Source organism: Eptatretus burgeri, chromosome 8, assembly GCF_056783735.1.
Source record: "Eptatretus burgeri isolate ZD-2024b chromosome 8, Ebu_testis_v1, whole genome shotgun sequence".
Lineage (NCBI taxonomy): Eukaryota > Metazoa > Chordata > Myxini > Myxiniformes > Myxinidae > Eptatretus > Eptatretus burgeri.
In genome coordinates, this window is record NC_140968.1 from 87,009,933 (window position 1) to 87,028,859 (window position 18,927).

The window sequence follows — 18,927 nt, forward strand, 5'->3', positions numbered from 1 at the left end:
CTGATGTACTTTTCAGTAACTAGACTAATTTTGAAGACATGAGGGCAAAAGAAAGTGGGAAGCCATCATTCTTTTATGGCCAACGCCCATCCCACATGCTACAAAATTGAGCGGAAAAGGGTTAATCTCCAAAATTGTGCCCTTAAAATGATTTTAACATTCTCTACAACATGAATTATTGCAGAATGCAAGTATATTTGAGCTTTTGTTCAGCAAACTTTCTTGAGAAACAGTGGAAACTTGAGTCTTTCAGAATTTGGCTGTATTGGATAGAAAAGGGTTAATATTGTTACGGCTGTGGAAATTTGCACAACACCAGAAAGGTCCTTGGCTCAGTTATGCTGGTAAGTTTATGTGCAGAAAGTTCCCCACCGTTGTTTAGAGGGATTTGTTAGTGTTCACCGGGTTGCGACGCTTTGAGATAGCCGTTTTTCTTTTCTCTAACATTATTTTGGACCAATCATCGCCAACAACCAAATCGCCACCACCATCATTCCCAAACAACTACAACTCAAACACCACCACCTTCGCCTCTTTACCTCCACCCCGCAAACATCGCTTCACCGCCATTCTCAAACGACGCCCACAACAACCAAATCGCCACCAACATCGTTCCCAAACAACCACAACCAAACCACCACCACCACCTTCGCCATTTTCCCTTCACTACCATCAACAATGCCACCCCGCAAACATCGCTTCACCTCCATCCCGGAGACAACGCCATCTTCACGCTGTCAGGACGAGCGCTCCGATGATTTCTACCACGTCCGCTTTGCCGGGTCGGAGTTCACACGGTCAGGACGAGCGCTCCAACGATTCCAGAGACGTCCGCTTTGCTGGGGTCAAAGATCGCACTGTCGAGGCGAAGCCTCGGTGAATTACACACATCGGCTCGGCCAGGAAGAAGCCGCGCTGTCGAGGCGAAGCCTTGGTGAATTACACACATCGGCACTGCCGGGGTCAGGGGTCACACTGTCGAGCGAGTGTTTTGGTGATTTCTACCACGTCGGCTTTGCCAGGGTTGGAGGTCAAGGGTCAGGGGTCAATTCTCGCTTTCCCGGCCCTATAAAAGGGCGAGCAGAACGGAGCTCAGGGCCAGTAAGTTTTACGGAGCTCGAGGCAATGTCGAGAGAAGTGTCGGTGGGTCGGTTGCCAATGTTGGTGAATGGAGCTCACAGTCAGTGGTGGGGGAGACGAGCTCGCGATCAGTTACAAGTCAGTCTGGGTTCAGTTTTCGAGAGATGGAGCTCAAGTCAGCCGGTTGTGGGGAGACGGTCGTGGTGTCAGAGCGAGAGTTGGTGAACGGAGCAGGGACGCGGAGAGGGGCTCGGAGGCAAACCAGAGGGCGACGTGGAGACCACCGCCGGGAAAAGGGGCAAAGTGGAGACCACAGCCAGGGAGAGTTTGCCGGAGCCAAGGCGGTCCAGGGTGCTCATTCGAGCGTCAACTCGCTAAGAGAGCGCCAACTCGCGAAAAGAGAATCGACTGGCTAAGAGGGCATCGACATGCTGAGGGAGCATCAGCAATTCCCCCATACCGAGAATCCGCGCAGACAGAGCGCCGGTAACCCCGTCCGTTCCGTGGTGCCTACCGTGTGGCGCGAGCCTGCGCATCCGGGTGGAGAACGCCGGAGAGCACTCACCGACCAAGCCGGGTGCCCGAGGACAGGCGCGGCCACGCCAGGCCATGGGGGAGTAGACGTCGCGACCTGCCCACCGTCGCGCCATGAGGGCATGGGTAAGACCCTTTGGTCTCGTGGGCCTGACCGTTCATCCAGGCTCCACGTCACATTCGGTCCACGGACCTGTCTGCCACCCTTGGCTTTGGGGGTGGCTTTTCGTATAAATGCATGTGGTGGCGCCGTCTTGTAAGTAGACTTGTTTAAGTGACTGTGTGTGCTAATAAAACGCTTTATTCGGTGGCAATTCTTTTATCTGCTTGCTTTGACTGTACAAACGTGCATGATTCATTGCTGCGACTGTAAATACGTGCAACGTCTAATAAATGTGGTTATTGAACTGTTCCCCGTTCGTTGTGTCCTATTCCCTGTTTTGAAAGTGCCATCTTGCATCACAGAAGAAATTGGTAGAGGGGTGTAAGCACCCGCTAAACAGAATCACATCCGTCGAGGTCGGCGATAACACCGCTCGGTTATCACTGTCGCACGGAACGGACCGCTTAAGCGGTTCGTGTCCTAGGCCGACCTGCGGCGAGGTACGATCGCCCGGTCGACAACTCGCGCAGGTACATAGGTAGGTCGAATTTGGCGAGCAACCCTATCCTGCGCAGGTGGGCAATTGGCACGATCGTGGTGAGGTTAAACCCCCACCCGTGACTAGCTCCTGGCGGAAGTTCCAAGGAGGGTCACGACTGAATTGTCCGACCGGTGGGCGACGTGGCCGATCGCACGCCGGCGGGCGCGAATTCGCAACAATATCAAGAGGTCCCCAGGGGATATCATCTGGCACCCCCCTGATTCATGATAAGCAAGCCCGAGACTACCAGAAACAAGAGGAAAAAAATAAATAAATAAATAAATAAATAAATAAAAACTTTATCCAACAAAACCAAGTTCACTAAAATTTGGGGGTTTGGCTCCCGGACTAAACCATTCATTCATTCATTTTAATTGTTTTCACTTGTGGTATGCCGGTGGCACTGCCTATAGGTAGCATTCGGAAGCAACCCCAAATTATCAATTTGAAGTGTGGATTTTCACCGGGATGGGAATAACTCATTAACTCACCACAAGCCTTGCCCATGGATCTTGCTTTGTAATCCAAATGAGAAAAGCACTTTCTAAACTAAATCATAATGCAAATTTAAAGTTTCAAGAGCTGACAAATTAAGGCACAAATGGAGGTGGATGAAGATTGTTGGACACTTGTGAGATTGGCGTGATTAATATAGGTCTGTTTGACCAAAAGAGCAGGATACCTTGTACTGTATTCACAGCATGCAACTTAATTGAATGTTTCATTAAACAGGGCGTTCCAAAAAGCAAACAACCTTAGTTGTTGATACATTTAGAAGCACAAATGACAGCAATACTCTTTGGTTTATATGATAAAGAAACTCAAAAAATTTTGTGCACATCATCAATACACTTCAATGTGAGCTTTGTTTGTTGCGCGCAGGAAATCAAGATGGTACACAAGTTGCCATGTTCGGCTCATCACGTTTGCGTCCACCAGTGCGCATGCGGCTGTGATCCGAGAATGAAGACCCTGCAAGTTTGCCACCTTGATGTTGTAGATAACATCTTTGACAACACCCCACAGAAAAAAAAAAAAAAAAAAAAAAAAAAACAGCGGGGGTTATGTATGGTAATCGTGGGGGCCAGGTGGTTGGTCCATCTCGGCCAATCGAGCTACCTGGAATTTTTTCATTCAGGACGGCTCAAACGACTCGGGCCCAATGAGGGAGGGGGGGGCGCCACCCTGTTGAAAAATGATTTTGGGTTGCAGGCCTTCAATCTGTAGGAAGTCAAATCCTTCCAACACGTTCATGGAAATTGAGGTCACTGAATTCTTCGCAGATAAAAATGCAAACATGCTGAGCCGAACATGGCAAGAACTTGTGTACCGCCTTGATGTCCTGCGCACAACAAATGGAGCTCACATTGAAGTGGAACGATGGTGTGCACAAAAAACTTTATGAGTTTCTGTATCATATGAACCAAAGGGTATCGTGGCATCGTTTATGGTTACACAACCATAGTTGTGCGTTGCTTGTTGGAATACTCTGTACAATATGTGGTGAAGATACTGCCAGACAAGGAAACTATTGGAAAAAAAAAAGTTGCTTCCTTTATCAAAGCGTCAAAACAACCAGGTGCAGGAAATGAGATATTATTCCGAGAATGGTGGCTCCAAAACACAGGGGATTACAGTGTCAATGGCCGTTCCCCTATGCCAGTACTCTAACATTGCAGTTTTAATAACACTGGAGGGAACAACAGCACAACATAGCAGCAATTGCCAACACACCAGCACAGCAGAGCAGAGATAGCCATGACATGGGCAGCGCAGGGATTCTTGGTGGGCCCAGACGGTTTGTGACGGAGCTGGCAGCACGTCGACAGCAAGAGCACAAGCAGGTGACAGGCAAGGCAGGCTCCAGCCAGGGCCAGGAATATCATCAATGCCTGAAAACGAGAGGGGTTTTAAATTGTGGCATGATTAGAGCATGCCACCTGCATCTGGGAGGAGCTTGATTACAATCCTGGGAAACTCAAACCATGTAAAATAAATAAATAAATGGCATGTGCTGCTTCTTTGCTTGATAACATTTAGAAGAGCCTCACACATTGGCATCCATGTGCAGGAGGAAATTCCTCCGTAATTGCCCCACCTCAGTGTCAGGTGAAAAGCACCGTGAGAAAGATGGTGCCGCAATCACCCAGTACCCATAGTGCTGTGGGAAGTGATGACACAACCCGCCCAAACTCAGCAGCTATGTTCGTCTGAAATAAGGTTTGGTGATGTTGCATGAAACAGTCTGTGTACACATGTGTGTGCACAATCTGTTACAGCTCGTGCATATGCAGCACGGGGGTACAGGTTTGCACCCACCCCCCCCCCCGCCCTTGCTCCCCCAACAATGATGCAGTGCCCCCTGTAGGGTGCTGATGAGCAAGAACTTACAAGTTATCCAGGGTGCTGGACTGCTGGTGTTAACCTAGCTACGCTTCACGGGAGGACATTAGAACGCTTTACGTCAAAACTAGTGCTGCAGACGGGACGCGCAATTTAACGTCCATCTGAGGGACGGCACACACGGACGAATCGCCCTGCCTGTGCAACACCAGGATGACAGTTTATAGCCTGGTAGGGATTCAAACCCAGGCTAGACAGTTCAAAAGCAAGTGAGCGCACATCTCGGCAATCCAAGTTACCCTGCCAGGTCAAGATAGGCCTTCGACAGTGTGTATATATAAAAAAATTAAACAAGGAAGGCACTACAACTAATACAAACTAAATAAATCCCCGAGACAAAGACATTTGTCCAAAATGAGGGTCATAAAGGTATCCACAGATAGACAAACAGGGGTGTGCTCCGTTACAAAGCAGCTTGCTCGATTCAAAATGCTTAAGCAAGCAGTCCAACGGAACGGAACGGAACGGAACGCTCAGCACCGCTAAACAACATGGCAGTGTTCATGTAAACAAGGCTATCGTGTTGTTCGAGTGAATGCCGTCCTGTCTGCCATTTCCAGTTATACTCAATCCTGGGGGGGGGGGGGGGGAAAGGAAAACAAAAACGGGGTTAAGCAATCGGTCGCACACGTACGTGTGTGCATCGAAAACCGTTCAACGGAGGAAATTGAAACTTTAACACACGTCACATGACCATTCGATGAAGGGCATATCGAGCATACATCAAAAACTGGTTGAAATTAGCATCATTGTAATCACTTCAGCCTTGATTGTGCGTGGCTGGTAGAGAAAAAAAAAAGTAGTAGTAGAAGAAGAAGAATTTGACGTTTTAACAATCTATTCTGGAGTCTATTTTTAGCCTTGGTAGTTATGATAACACCCGAGAACGAGAATAATCATGGTAAAAGGTTTGTGAATGTGTACATCGATACAATTACAAATTTCCCGCCAGAAGAGTTGGTTTACACCAAGTCCTTCTCAAGACTGTGATTCCATTGAAAAAACGAAAAAGTGAAAAAGGTCGAGGCTCATAAAATGAAAAAAAATAGTCTCTGAATAACATGTTTATTTGTTGGCAGCGGTTGCGGAGTACGGAGGAGGAGGGGGAAGAGGAGGAGGGGGAGGGGGGAAGAGGAGGAGGGGAGGAGGGGAGGAGGGGAGGAGGGGAGGAGGGGAGGAGGGGAGGAGCCTCCCATCAAGCTTATCTATGGACCCTTCCATTGTGAATTTTGTGGAGGGGGGGCGGGGGGGTTGCAGATGTTGAAAAGTAAAAGTAAAAATTAAAGTATGAAATGAACATCGGAGTATACCTGTTAACAGGTGTACACACCCCTGAACAGTTCATTGGTTGTAGTATATCGCTTTAAATGAGACTACAGCGGACATTTTTTTTGCAAACATAACGAAGCACCTCTCTTTAAAAGCGCTTGGTCCGCTTGCCGAGCGGCTTGCAAAGCGCTTCATATGGAACGACTTGCTAGGAAAGTAATAGCAAGCCGCTTGATAACGGAACACCCCCGGTATAAAAAAAAAAACCCAAAACTTTGTACAAATTACTCAAACCTCGTTAACATTCCACTCAACAACTAACCAGGTAAGGAGCACGAGGAGACGGATCATTAGGATGGCGAGCCGACATGTCGCGCTCAAATCGAGAAAGTCTACACGTGGAGAAGGTAAACAGTTACATTCCGTCGCACCTGACGGTATCCGTCGTCTTGTGGAGCGAAGGTGTTCGAGATGAAGTTGAAACGAAACGAAAGGTGCGGGAATCCGTGAAGCCAGGAAACCCACCAGGGTATCACGTCGTCCCTCGAAGAGACCATGCTGCCGGTTTCAGAGCGTCCGTGAAGCTCGGAGTTTAAAATCCAGACTTTAAACGGTCGTAAATAAGAACACGCCGAAGAAGAAGAAGAAGCTGTTGAGTAACCGGACGAGGCTGCGTTATGAGTAATCCACTGATTCACTTCCCATGGAACAGCACGCCTGACCACGCCCTCTCTCACGTCACAAACTCCGCCCCTCATGTTTCGCACGATGACCAATGGCCTCCTCCTATACACCGCCCAAAAAGGTTTCTCCATGCTTTCTTAAGATACGGATTTTTTTTTTTGCACGTCTTTTAGAACGTACATTCTCATAATTTATCCCAAATTAGATTATATAATTTGATTTCATTCACTTAATTAACTCATCACCGAAAACTATATTGCCCTCATTAAAAATAATAATAATGATAATAATAATAATAATAATAATAATGAGGGTAAGGGTCGTGCACGCTGCATTGGTGAGTAACACCACGGGCAAAGACAATGTTTTCGCACAAGTAAGATAACGAAAAATAATCTACAGAATAAATGTTTTGAAAGAATTAAATCTATTTATTGCACGTGACGATGAGCCAAGGGGTCGTCCGACAGTCCGACACCAGGGGCGTGTTCCACGACCAATCAGCTGCTCGGAGAGCGCCTCAAACACCCCCAACGAAACGGTTGCTAAGCAACGACATGTGTCATGTCCGCCGAACTTAGATTAAAAAAACGACACGACTACTAATGAAATGTTCGGAGCGATTACCCAAGTTATGTATTATATTTACTCCTTATATTATTGAAACGTACATTTCATACTACACTTTTCATCCTAATTCTTCAAAATAAAAAATATATATATATATAAAAAAAAAGTTGTCACAAGAGGATGAAGAAAAAACTGAAAACGACGGCCCGGATCGCAGCATGTTTTTTTCAAGCACCACGATAATACTGTTTCCATGGAGACCTCCGCGTCGTTAAGCGGTGCCGAGCACTTCGTTCCGTTGGAATGTTTGCTTGAGCGCTTTGAATCAAGGAAGCTGCTTGGCAAGCGATAGTAAGCTGCTTGCTAACGGAACACACCCCACAGATCATCACGAAAACCAAGGGACGTTTCCTTCACCATCTAATCCACGTTCCCTCTCCCCTTGGGATTGAAACCCCGTGGAACAGGATTAAAGAACCGCTTTTGTTCCAAGTAGTGAATATATATATTTGGGACAAAAGTTGCCGACTTGTCATATCCTTGCTCCTGGCAGCTGGAAGACATGACGGTTTATGTTGTGATAACTCACTGAGCAAAACACCAGATAGATCTTGGAGGGGAAAGGGGGTTCGAGTTACTGTTACACAATATTTCATGTTTAGCAAAGGAAATCCATGGATGGTGATGAAGGCCAATGGACAGGGCCGGATTTAGGCATGGGCAAGCTGGGCAGTTGCCCAGGGAGCTCCACAACCAGGGGGCCTCCACAACCAGGGGGCCTCCACATATTTCATGAAAAAAAAATTTGTAAGGAAAGATGTATTTGTGAGTGCCTGAATGGTAGTTGGTAGTTGGTGGAACAGATATAAGATATTCATCTTATCTCATTCTCTATTTTATATAGAAGTTCAGATTCTTTGTTCTTGAAAAATATACTTTATGGATGACTGTAAATATGTCTCATCACCTTTTTAGTATTCGAAGAAAGGGTGGGCCTCCACTACTGAAGGCTGCCCAGGCGGCAACCACCACATGTCTAAATCCGGCCCTGGCAATGGACCAGAAACGTGTCCGTGAATCAATTCTCTTCCCAAGGGATGGGCTGAAATTGCTGAGGGATGAGGGTGGAGAAAGGGAAAGGAGGACATCTACAGACAACGGGTCTCATCGCATCGAGATGAATTATTTCATCAAACTCAAACCTTGTTAAACTAAAACGATGCTCGGTAGAGGGCATACCTCCCATACCTCCACCAGGCTGAACAGCTTACCTTAATTGTATCCCACTGATAGATACAGATCCGGATCGGTACCTTCACCAATATCGAAACAATTCGTCCTTGTCACACGCTCGACCTGTCCACCAAGTTTGGTTCGAATCCGTCCACAACTTTATGAGATATCCTGTGCACAGACAGACAGACAAGCCGGTAGGCGGCGATGGGTCGCCGAGCATGGAAACTATAAGATATAGAGCAAAATGGATGTCATATAGCGGATAGGGAATCACCTTAAGATTATGCATATCAAATCTCATCCAGTTCCATCTCCTGATAACTACTCGGTATCCATTTGAATGAAAAGTACCGAAAATGCGGTTTGAAATCGGAAATCTCCAAAGTTCGAGGGGGTGCTGTGGGTGAACAAAGATCTAAATCGAAAATCCGGCTCGATCGTTTGTGCACAATGTATTCCAGACGATTAGTGTGAATTTTCATGACCATCCGACCATAACCCTAGGAGGAGTAGCATTTGGCGCGAAGGCACCTCCAGCTCTCGCATATTATCGATTTTTCAACTAATTAAATTGACCTTTGACCCCTGACCGAAGCGAAATCGGTCAATATGTCCTGAGACAAAGTTGTAGTACACATTGAGTACTATGAACCTGCAAAGTTTCATTCGTATGGATGCACTCACCTGGTCGCTAGGGGGCCTTCAATTTTCACCAATACCCTAATTGTAGGGGGCGCTGCTGGTAAACTATTCCAAATATCACAGAAACCGGAATATATTTGATAGAGCATCACCTGTAGATCATTCCTGCCAAATTTCATAACCCTACGTGGGATAATGGCTTTTGGAATTCATTTCGCGTGAACTGTACCGATTTTGAAGGATTTTCGGTTGTTGCTAGGGAACCAAAGTATCCCTACTAACCATCACAATTTCCAAAGCACTAGGTCATAAGATGTACCTACCACCAGAGTTTGGTCAAAATCCGCCCACGTTTACTACCAATTATGCTGATGACAAACGAACAAACATCCAAACAAACAGACAGAATTACTGACAATAAGGGTCACCTATTTCGGCGATCCAACAGAGACAAACAGACAGGGGTGAAAACGTAAGCTCCATCGACCTTCAGTGGTGGAGGTAATTCGGGTTCCCAACACCACCTTTGGAATTGAAATAACCAAAGAACAAACAAACTTGCCAGCATGGTCAGGAGTCCGACTTCATTTAGTCATTCACCCAGTGGATATTATTTGCGACGAGCAAAGATTCATCCTCTAATATGGACATGTTAATTAATTTCCCTTTAATTAATAACATTTTTTCATGCAGGTTCCCACCAGGTGGTGCTGCAACATGATACAACTTTACAAAGAGAATTGGGGTTCCCCTACCATGACCCCCCCCCCAAAGACTATGAATTATTCTCCCTCCATAATTTCCCACCCCGTGAGTACCGAGTACTCTCACCAGTTTTCAACATTCCATCCAGCAGTTGTTCTTGTAATGTTACCACTTCCAGGAGTAGGATGAACTCCACCATCGAAGGTGGACAGAGGTTGTATTTGTGATGTCTGTCTGTCTGTGAACAGGATATCTCAAAAAGTTGTGGCCTGATTTTAACAAAACTATGTGGACATGTTGGGTGTGTGACAATGACACAATGATGATATTTTAGTGAAGATCCAGATCTGGATCCGATAAATTTTTCAGTGATTCTTCACCAAATTGAGAGATGTGGCCAAAAATGATATGTTGCACGATATCTCGAAACCTCATGGATGGGTTATGGCAAAATTTGAATGATTTGGGTAAGTGACAAGAACAAGGTGATTTGATTTTGGTTCAGGTCTGGATGCAGTTCTATCCTATCAGTGGGATACAAAACATGAACTGTTCCACCTGGCAGAGGTACGTGCCCTCCACCGAGTACCTTTCCAGTTTCTTCTCTTTTTTTCTCCAAAAAGCTGCAACAAGTTCTCAACTCATATTCCACCGAGCGGTGAGTTATGGCTGGTGTTGGCTTAACAGTTAAGATGGCTGGCTTGAGATCTTAGGGTCTTGAGTGTGAGCAACTTTACGCATTGAATTAACACCAGGTGGGTTGATTCAGCTTGTCATCCTTCTGAAGTTGGCAAAATGAGCCATTCGAGTATCCAGGATTGTACTCCTGGGCCAAAATGAAACTATCTTGGCAGACCGATGCACCTCACGGTGTGAAAGGACTGGTTATTACTTTTAACTCCTCACACCGAGAGCGGCATTATGCCATGGAGTTACACCCAGATAATTGAGGTCCTCCCCCTACCCTGAACCCATTTATTCCTCTTTTTACCCCACATGTGGAACAAGCTTCCACACTCTCTTTGATCTCGTTTTTCCCTCCAGGTCTTCAAGACAGCTGTTCACCAGCATCTCAAATGATCCCCCATCCAAAACCATGATCTTTTCTACACCCATTACCTCCCAAACTTTTGCTTATGTATCCATATTGTCTACCCCTTCTGTTCTCCCCTACCCTCATCGTTACCTGCATCCCTTGTTTGTCAATTTCCATCTACTTTGTCCCTCTGCCTTATTGTTTGTATTTCCCCTTTCTGCTGCTATTTCTTTTGTTTTGTTGTGTCTTGATCTGTTCTGTGTTCTAACTCTTCCAGGAGCCTTGACTATTTATAGAAAAAACACCCAGTCCAACTCACAGTACGTAATTAATAGACATACTCATGTGGTTAAACCAAAACTTCACCTCGAGGAGACTTGACCATCCACCCTTGCTTGTTCATCTATAATTCTATATTAATAAATGTGTAAGTGTGTGTATGTGTATGTGTATGTGTATGTGTATGTGTGTCAGCGTGTCTCCTCCATAACTCCAAAACCATGAAACCGAGCAGCCTGAAACTTTGCATGCATACCAAGGGAACTCCAAGGAAGTACACAAGTGAACATTGGGTGTTTTGGTTAATTAAAACACCACTTTTGAAGATCATTAACGGCCTTATTTAATTTTATCCTTTATCAGGTGCGTCCGCAGCCACCTCGCTCCAAATGGGATCTTCAGGAGTTTCCTGGATTACCTTGCTGGGGTCTGAAGCCCCCATGTTTTTTGGCCTGTTTAACCATACCTTGACTTGGAACAGACCGCAACTATTTCTTAACGATAGTTTTTGTTTTTTTTCACTTTCCTCACTCATATTATCGAATGCCTGCTCATCATAGCTACAAATCAGCGGGTACATTGCAATGCTTATAAATGCCGGAAGACGCCAGCGCTCATGACCATTTCATTTCCGCACATGCCATAACCTCAGGACTCTCTTAAAGCAAGCCAAATTACAAAATTTAAGCTCCAGATTTGAACTTAGCAGCAGTTCTGACTGTTGAAAAAAATGTGTTCATTTGTCTAACTTTGACATAGCTATCACTTGCCAACCATTTAATTGAAGCACTTTCTTGAGTGCTTAAGCCACTGACAAAGCACCCTACAGTGGACAGAGGTACAGTTTGTGTCCCGATTGGGATGTACAGTCGGCAGTTGCTGCAAAGTGGAGGAACAAATATGGGTATACTTGAATCTGTAATTTGGAGACTCACCGCAGGTATGTGTGCGCTCCTGCATGCTTGGTTACATGGGTGCCGTGGTGACAAATTTTCATCCCGTATCTTGGAAGTTTTAATTTTTAACCTTTGCAGCAAATGAGCAATCAGGTTTTCCTTTGTCTGCATGACAGTTTCCAAAACAATTGGTTATTTTATGACTTGGTGTGCTTTCTCTTTGTTAGTTTAAAAGCAAAATACATATGACAACACCCGATTTCTGAGCTGTTCGCCGTATTAACGAGTTTTCTCAATTAGAAAACCAAATTTTTTTTTCACCCGTCACATGATGATTGTGTGTGTATGTTGTTCATAAAGTAAAACATATTCTCTGCTAACTCCCCTACACCCACTACTCCATCTCTCTTTGTCCCATCCGAAATTCACCACTCACCCCCCCCTCCTCCTCCTCCTAATACAGCACAGCATCCTCCCACACCTCTCTTTCTTTGTTATACATATCCGGGCAGTGGTTATTTCCACACTTGTCTGGATGGTGCTTATCTCTGGACGTGTCCAGCCCGTGGTGATGTCTGGACGGACCCTTGCTTCATGCTACCTTCCCTCCCCCCCCCCAAACCTCTCCTTGCTCCCCCTCGAGCTCCCTACATCCTCGCTCCTCCACTCCTCTCTCCACCGCCCCCTACACCCTCGCTCCTCCACCCCTCTCCCCCTTACAAACTCGCTCCTCCACTCCTCTCTCCCCCTCACATCCTCGATCCTCCACCCCTCTCTCCCCTCACATCCTCGATCCTCCACCCCTCTCTCCCCCCTCACATCCTCGATCCTCCACCCCTCTCTCCCCCTCACATCCTCGATCCTCCACCCCTCTCTCCCCCTCACATCCTCGATCCTCCACCCCTCTCTCCCCCTCACATCCTCGATCCTCCACCCCTCTCTCCCCCTCACATCCTCGATCCTCCACCCCTCTCTCCCCCCTCACATCCTCGATCCTCCACCCCTCTCTCCCCCTCACATCCTTGCTCCTCCACCCCTCTCTCCCCCCTCACATCCTCGCTCCTCCACCCCTCTCTCCCCCTCACATCCTCGCTCCTCCACCCCTCTCCCCCTCTTACAAACTCGCTCCTCCACCCCTCTCCCCCCATTACAAACTCGCTCCTCCACCCCTCTCTCCCCCCTCACATCCTCGATCCTCCACCCCTCTCTCCCCCTCACATCCTCGATCCTCCACCCCTCTCCCCCCTCACATCCTCGATCCTCCACCCCTCTCTCCCCCTCACATCCTCGATCCTCCACCCCTCTCTCCCCCCTCACATCCTCGATCCTCCACCCCTCTCTCCCCCCTCACATCCTCGATCCTCCACCCCTCTCTCCCCCTCACATCCTCGATCCTCCACCCCTCTCTCCCCCTCACATCCTCGCTCCTCCACCCCTCTCTCCCCCCTCACATCCTCGCTCCTCCACCCCTCTCTCCCTCTTACATCCTCGCTCCTCCACCCCTCTCTCCCTCTTACATCCTCGCTCCTCCACCCCTCTCTCCCTCCCCTTACATCCTCGCTCCTCCACCCCTCTCTCCCCCCTCACATCCTCTCTCTCTCTCTCTCTCTCTCTCTCTCTCTCTCTCTCTCTCTCTCTCTCTCTCTCTCTCTCTCTCTCTCTCTCTCTCTCTCTCTCTCTCTCTCTCTCTCTCTCTCTCTCTCTCTCTCTCTCTCTCTCTCTCTCTCTCTCTCTCTCTCTCTCTCTCTCTCTCTCCCCCTGCTGGTCGTTGGTGAGTCGTGCATGGGTGTGGCGTCATGGCGGCTCTGTGTGTGCAGCTGTGAGTACTGTGCTGTGTTAGTGTTGTTTTTGTCCCTATTTCGTTTCCCTCTGTGTCCCCGTACGTGTTTCTGGAGTTTTTTCCCTGTTTCCCTTCCTGCTGAGACGAGAGAGAGAAGGAGAGCGCGCACGGTAGGTGCTTTGTGGGTTTTCCTTGAAACCTTCGGGTTTCTGGGCCTACTTTTTCATCTGCCTTGTTTTCATAGGCCTGCCGTTTATCGGTGGTTTAGCTTCTTCCTTATACTCTTCCTTTCCCTTATACTTCATTTGACCCCACTTGCTGGTTGCTTGTGACGGTTTTCCTTTGTTAAACTTAAACTTCTCTTCTTTTGCTTTAAGCTATGGCAAACGGACGTTTGCACAATAGTGTGTACGAGTCACTCACTCGGAAAAATGGAGTGACAATTACTCCACCTGATGGAGTTAGTGTTGAGAACGTGGTGATGGCTCTGGGAGAGCTCGTAGGAATCGAGAATGTTCTCGCCGCTTCGAAAATGAGCCAACGTGTCGTGGTTTTCTTGTCGGAGGAGCGACACGTGGCTCAGGCGGTCGAAACCGGTCTGTCCGTACCGCCGGACGTCTTCGTTAACGTTAGTTATCTCGATACGATGGCGGTAAAATTAACACTGTCTAACATCCCGCCCTTCTTCTCGAGTGAGGAGATTGTAGCTGCATTAAGCGTTTTTGGCACAGTTGTATCACGAATCTCCATGATTCCACTTCGTCTGCGCTCTGACGCTTCGGTTCGCCACATCATGTCGTTCCGACGTCATTGCTATATCATTCTAAAAAACAACGCTCAATCGCTCAATGCAGTTATGACTTTAAAAAATAAAAACCGCAATTACCAGATTTATATCGCAACGGAGACCACAACTTGTTTTATCTGTGGTGAATCGGGACATTTAAAAAGTGATTGCCCCAAGAATATATTAAGTGGCATATCTAGTGTGGTCGAACCCATTGAGACGAATAGTGGTATATCTAGAGTTGGGAACGTTAGTGACGCTTCAAACTCGAACAATCTGCCTGGGCCGTCGAAAGTGGAGGTAAATCCCCCCCTCGCGGATGACGAAAGCTTCACCGTTGTTCCTTCAAAAAGGAAACAAATTGAAGCATTTAAATGATAACAATAGTCAAGATGTGACGGCGAGCTGTGCAAAAAAGATGGCGCCGGCTGCCGAGAATAATGACTCGTGTTTGGAAGCAACAATAGATGCTCTTTTTAAAACGAAAAATCGATTTGATGTAATTGCTCCAGAGGATGATGACTTTTTTGTCGGTGGGGTTGGTGAACATGAGGAGGAGATTGGTTTTGTGCAGCAGGGAGCACACGTGACCACTCCCATAGTCACAGGCACCTTGGATATTAACACCGAATCCACTGTAACCCCCCTCCCTGTAAAGACCAACAGTGAAATGTGTACCGTTTCTAAGTCACCAATTACTCCAAACCTGGTTGAATCAGGGTGTAAAGCTTCAACTAGTGAAACACCAGGTTCATCTCAAGCGGAATATAACATTCCTTCCATTAGTATTCTTCCTCCTCCCCGTTTTCTTCACCCTCCCACTCCTCCTCCTCCTCCCCCTCCCACTTCTAATCTTCTTCCTCTTCACACCCCTCCACCACCCCCTATTCCACCTCCCCCACTCCACCTCCCCCTACTCCACCTCCCCCCACTCCTCCTCCCCCCACTCCTCCTCCCCCCACTCCTCCTCCCTCCACTCTTCCTTCCCCGACTCCTCCGACTCCTTCTCCCCCTTTGGAAGCGGAATGTGAGGCTTCCCTTGTTAAACCATCAGCTCCATCTTTGGAGCATAACGATAATGTAATGGACACCAATCAGTACTCGGATTATGATTCGGACGGGGACTCATCACTTGCTTCTTGTGGCAGTGCTGAAGCATGGAATGATCCAGTTTCCCAAGATTCGGAGAGTGTTACCAGTGTTCCACCTGCTGATATCATAAAGTTTCTTCATGACACCTTTCGCAAGAAACATGTTAAAATTAAAAACTTTTTCCCTGACTTATCCGGCTTTATAATCTCTGCGAAGCTTTTGCTCCTCAAAGCCGGACAGCTTGGTGTGACGGAATCACAAGTGTATCGACTCCGGAAATGCATCCTCAAAGCAAAGAATGAGCTGCAGACCCAGAGAGACTAAGTTTTTGACACACCCTAACTCAATGTTAGCCTATGGCCTTCTCTATAGCGAGTTTAAATATTAATGGGGGACGCTCCTCCATCCGTAAAGCAGAAGTTAAACAGTTTGTTGAGACAAATCACATTGATGTTTTGCTTTTGCAAGAAACAAGATGCAGCTCCTCTTGTGCAAGTGAATGGCAAAGGACAATGAGGGGAAAATGTTTTTTTAGTAGTCTGGAACACCCAAGGGCTGGGGTGGCTGTTTATATACAACCTTCCTTTTGTAGTCCCAGTGTTGTTTTTAATGAGATTATCAAAGGGTATTTGATTTCACTCACCTTCACACACAATGGCTTTAAACACACCGTACTGAATGTCTACGCACCGAGCGATAGCACAGAGAGACTCGCCTTTTACACACACTTAGAAACGTCTCTTTTACACATTGATTTTGATGGACTTGTCTGCTTGGGTGGAGATTTTAACTGCACGATGGACCCCACCATTGACCGTAATGGAGAGGAGCCGCACCCAGCAAGCGCAGCGCCTTTGTTGAGAGCCTTGTCCAAGTTTTCTCTGGTTGATGTGTGGAGAATCCGCAATCTTTCTCTCCGCCAATACACGTGGAGTCGGTGTTCAAAAGGCCACGTATCACTTGCAAGATTGGACCGTTTCTACATCAACAGTACCTTTTTAAATGTTGTGAGCAATATGGACATTATTCCGAGCGGCTTCTCAGACCATCACATGGTCGCACTTCGGATTCACCAACCAGTTCGGAATCGTGGTGCTGCCTACTGGACCTTCAACGCAAGCCTCTTGGATGACCAACTGTTTGTCGATGCCTTTGGTGTGTTCTGGAGAGCCTTGCTCCAACGTAAAACTTCCTTCCCCTGCCTTGGAAAATGGTGGGACAACGTCAAAGTGCAAATAAGATCCTTTTGCCAACAATATGGAGCCTACCACACCAAATATGACTCTGCCCTTCAATCCTTGCTTGCCAAAGAAATATTATATTTGCAGACCAACCTCTTGGCCTCAAATCATGAAAGAACCAACCTCTTGCTGGCGAAGAATAGAGCTCTTCTTGCTGGACTTTGTGCAAAGCAAGCCAGAGGAGCGCTGATTCGTCTCCGACTGGAGAATTTGTGCTACCTGGACACCTCCTCTAAGTTCTTTTTTGGACTGGAAGATCAAACAAAGAGAAGTCAGCAGATAACTTCAGTAAGGACAAAGGAAGGAAGGATAACACACAATAAAAAAGATGTCAGAGCCTCACTCAGACACTACTTTACTGAACTTTATCGTGCTCCGAAAATCGACAACAAAATGGTAACAGTGCTGACTTCTTCCTTACCTCCCTTGTCAAAATCTGCAGTTCTACAAATGGACAAGGAAGTAACTTTGGAGGAACTCCAAGCTGCTCTTCAAACTCTACCCTCGGGTAAGGCCTCCGGCCTGGATGGAATTCCTGCGGAATTTTATAAAACCTTTTGGGACCTCCTCGGACCAGAACTACTTGAGGTTATAATCGACGGTCGACGATCAGGCTCACTGCCATTAAGCTGCCAGAGGGATGTCCTCGCCCTTATCCCCCAAAAAGGAGACCTTCAGCAACCACACAACTGGCGTCCCATCTCATTACTCTGTGCAGACTACAAAATATTTTCCAAGGCCCTTGCCAACCGCCTTAAAGCCATAATCGAGGAGATCGTACACCCAGATCAGTCTTACTGTGTCCCGAAGAGGACAATTCATGACAGTATCTTCATTGTGCGTGATATAATTGACATCTGTTCTCTTGAGCAAAGGAATGTCGGGTTGGTGTTCTTAGATCAAGAAAAGGCCTTTGATACCATTGATCATTTTTATCTTTTCTCTGTTTTACGGGGGTTTGGTTTTGGGGAAAATTTTATCTCTCATGTGCAGTTACTGTATAACAACACTTTTAGTCTCTTAAAGGTTAACAACATTTTATGTCCCCCTTTCCCGGTTAATAGAGGCATTCGTCAAGGGTGCCCTCTTTCTGGCCTCCTGTACTCTCTTGCGATCGAGCCTTTACTCGTTCGGTTGCGTGCACGTCTTCTTGGTTTCCTTCCTCAACCAATGGCGAACCCGTTTAAAGTGATTGCTTATGCAGATGATCTTTGTGCAATCGTTCGCTCGATTGAGGACGTCTCAGCCTTGGTCCGTTTCATTCATGAATTTGGTTTGGCAAGTTCCACAAAAGTGAACTGGGGAAAAAGCAGAGCTCTCCATCTTGGTCCACAAAATGGCGCCATTCCTCCGACTCTTCCCGAGAAACTTAAATGGGAAAGGGATGGAATTCTTTACCTAGGCGTCTTTCTTGGAACTGAGAACTTCATTTTAAAAAACTGGGAATCTCTAATAATTAAAACTGAGAGACGTTTACGAAAGTGGAAGGGCTTACTTTGTCAACTCTCCTATCGGGGCCGAACCCTTGTTATCAACAACCTTGCAGCATCAATGCTTTGGCACGTTTTTATAGCACTGCAGCCCCCAGATTTGTTTCTTAAAAAATTACAATCAATTCTTATTGACTTCTTTTGGGGAGGAAAGCATTGGCTGCAACCTGGTGTGTTAAACTTGCCTGTTGCTGAAGGAGGACAGGGGCTGATTGCTATTACCAGCAAGGTGATGGCTTTTCGCCTCCTTTCGCTTCGCAGATTGCTGTACACGGACGTCTCGTGGAAGGCCTTGGCTCACTGCCTGCTTCGGCAGGCGGCGAAACTCGGCTACGATCAGCAACTGTTCCTTATTGACACCAAGAAAGTTGATATAGCATCAGTCCCCCTGTTTTATAGAAGCATGCTGAAGGCATGGCAGGCAGTCACTGTTCGCCGAAATAACAATGACTACTCCCTGGAAATGTTTTTAAATGAGCCTATCTTTTTAAACCCCATTTTTGAAGGGGTCTGCAGCAATTATATTCTTGTGCAGAAGTTTATTGATGCTGGATGTACG

General features: G+C 46.8%; 1 protein-coding gene and 1 long non-coding RNA gene across 11 annotated transcripts in view; both read right to left on the bottom strand.

Annotated features, from left to right (window-relative positions):
- The window catches only part of LOC147022218 (protein tweety homolog 2-like), a 65,001-nt gene extending 58,348 nt beyond the window's left edge, over nucleotides 1–6,653 (bottom strand). For 3 of the 10 annotated variants that reach the window (XR_015061116.1, XM_085892905.1, XM_085892904.1), the window contains exons 1-2: nucleotides 6,362–6,653; nucleotides 3,993–4,150 (exon numbers count right to left, since the gene is read on the bottom strand). Coding sequence is in view for 7 of the 10 variants with exons in the window: in XM_085892905.1 (XP_085749031.1) it covers nucleotides 3,993–4,150; nucleotides 6,362–6,487 (284 nt within the window). In the remaining 3 variants the exon portion in view is untranslated. Of the gene's footprint in view, nucleotides 1–3,992; nucleotides 4,151–6,252; nucleotides 6,323–6,361 lie in introns of all 10 variants that reach the window. The other 7 variants (XM_085892901.1, XM_085892908.1, XM_085892909.1 and 4 more) reach the window with 4 other exon arrangements.
- Nucleotides 6,654–7,896: 1,243 nt separating this feature from the next.
- Nucleotides 7,897–18,927, bottom strand: part of LOC147022219 (uncharacterized) — a 34,773-nt gene continuing 23,742 nt past the window's right edge. Inside the window, exons 2-3 of the long non-coding RNA XR_015061118.1 lie at nucleotides 8,456–8,588; nucleotides 7,897–8,295 (exon numbers count right to left, since the gene is read on the bottom strand). This is a non-coding gene — a long non-coding RNA (uncharacterized LOC147022219). The remainder of the gene's footprint in view (nucleotides 8,296–8,455; nucleotides 8,589–18,927) is intronic.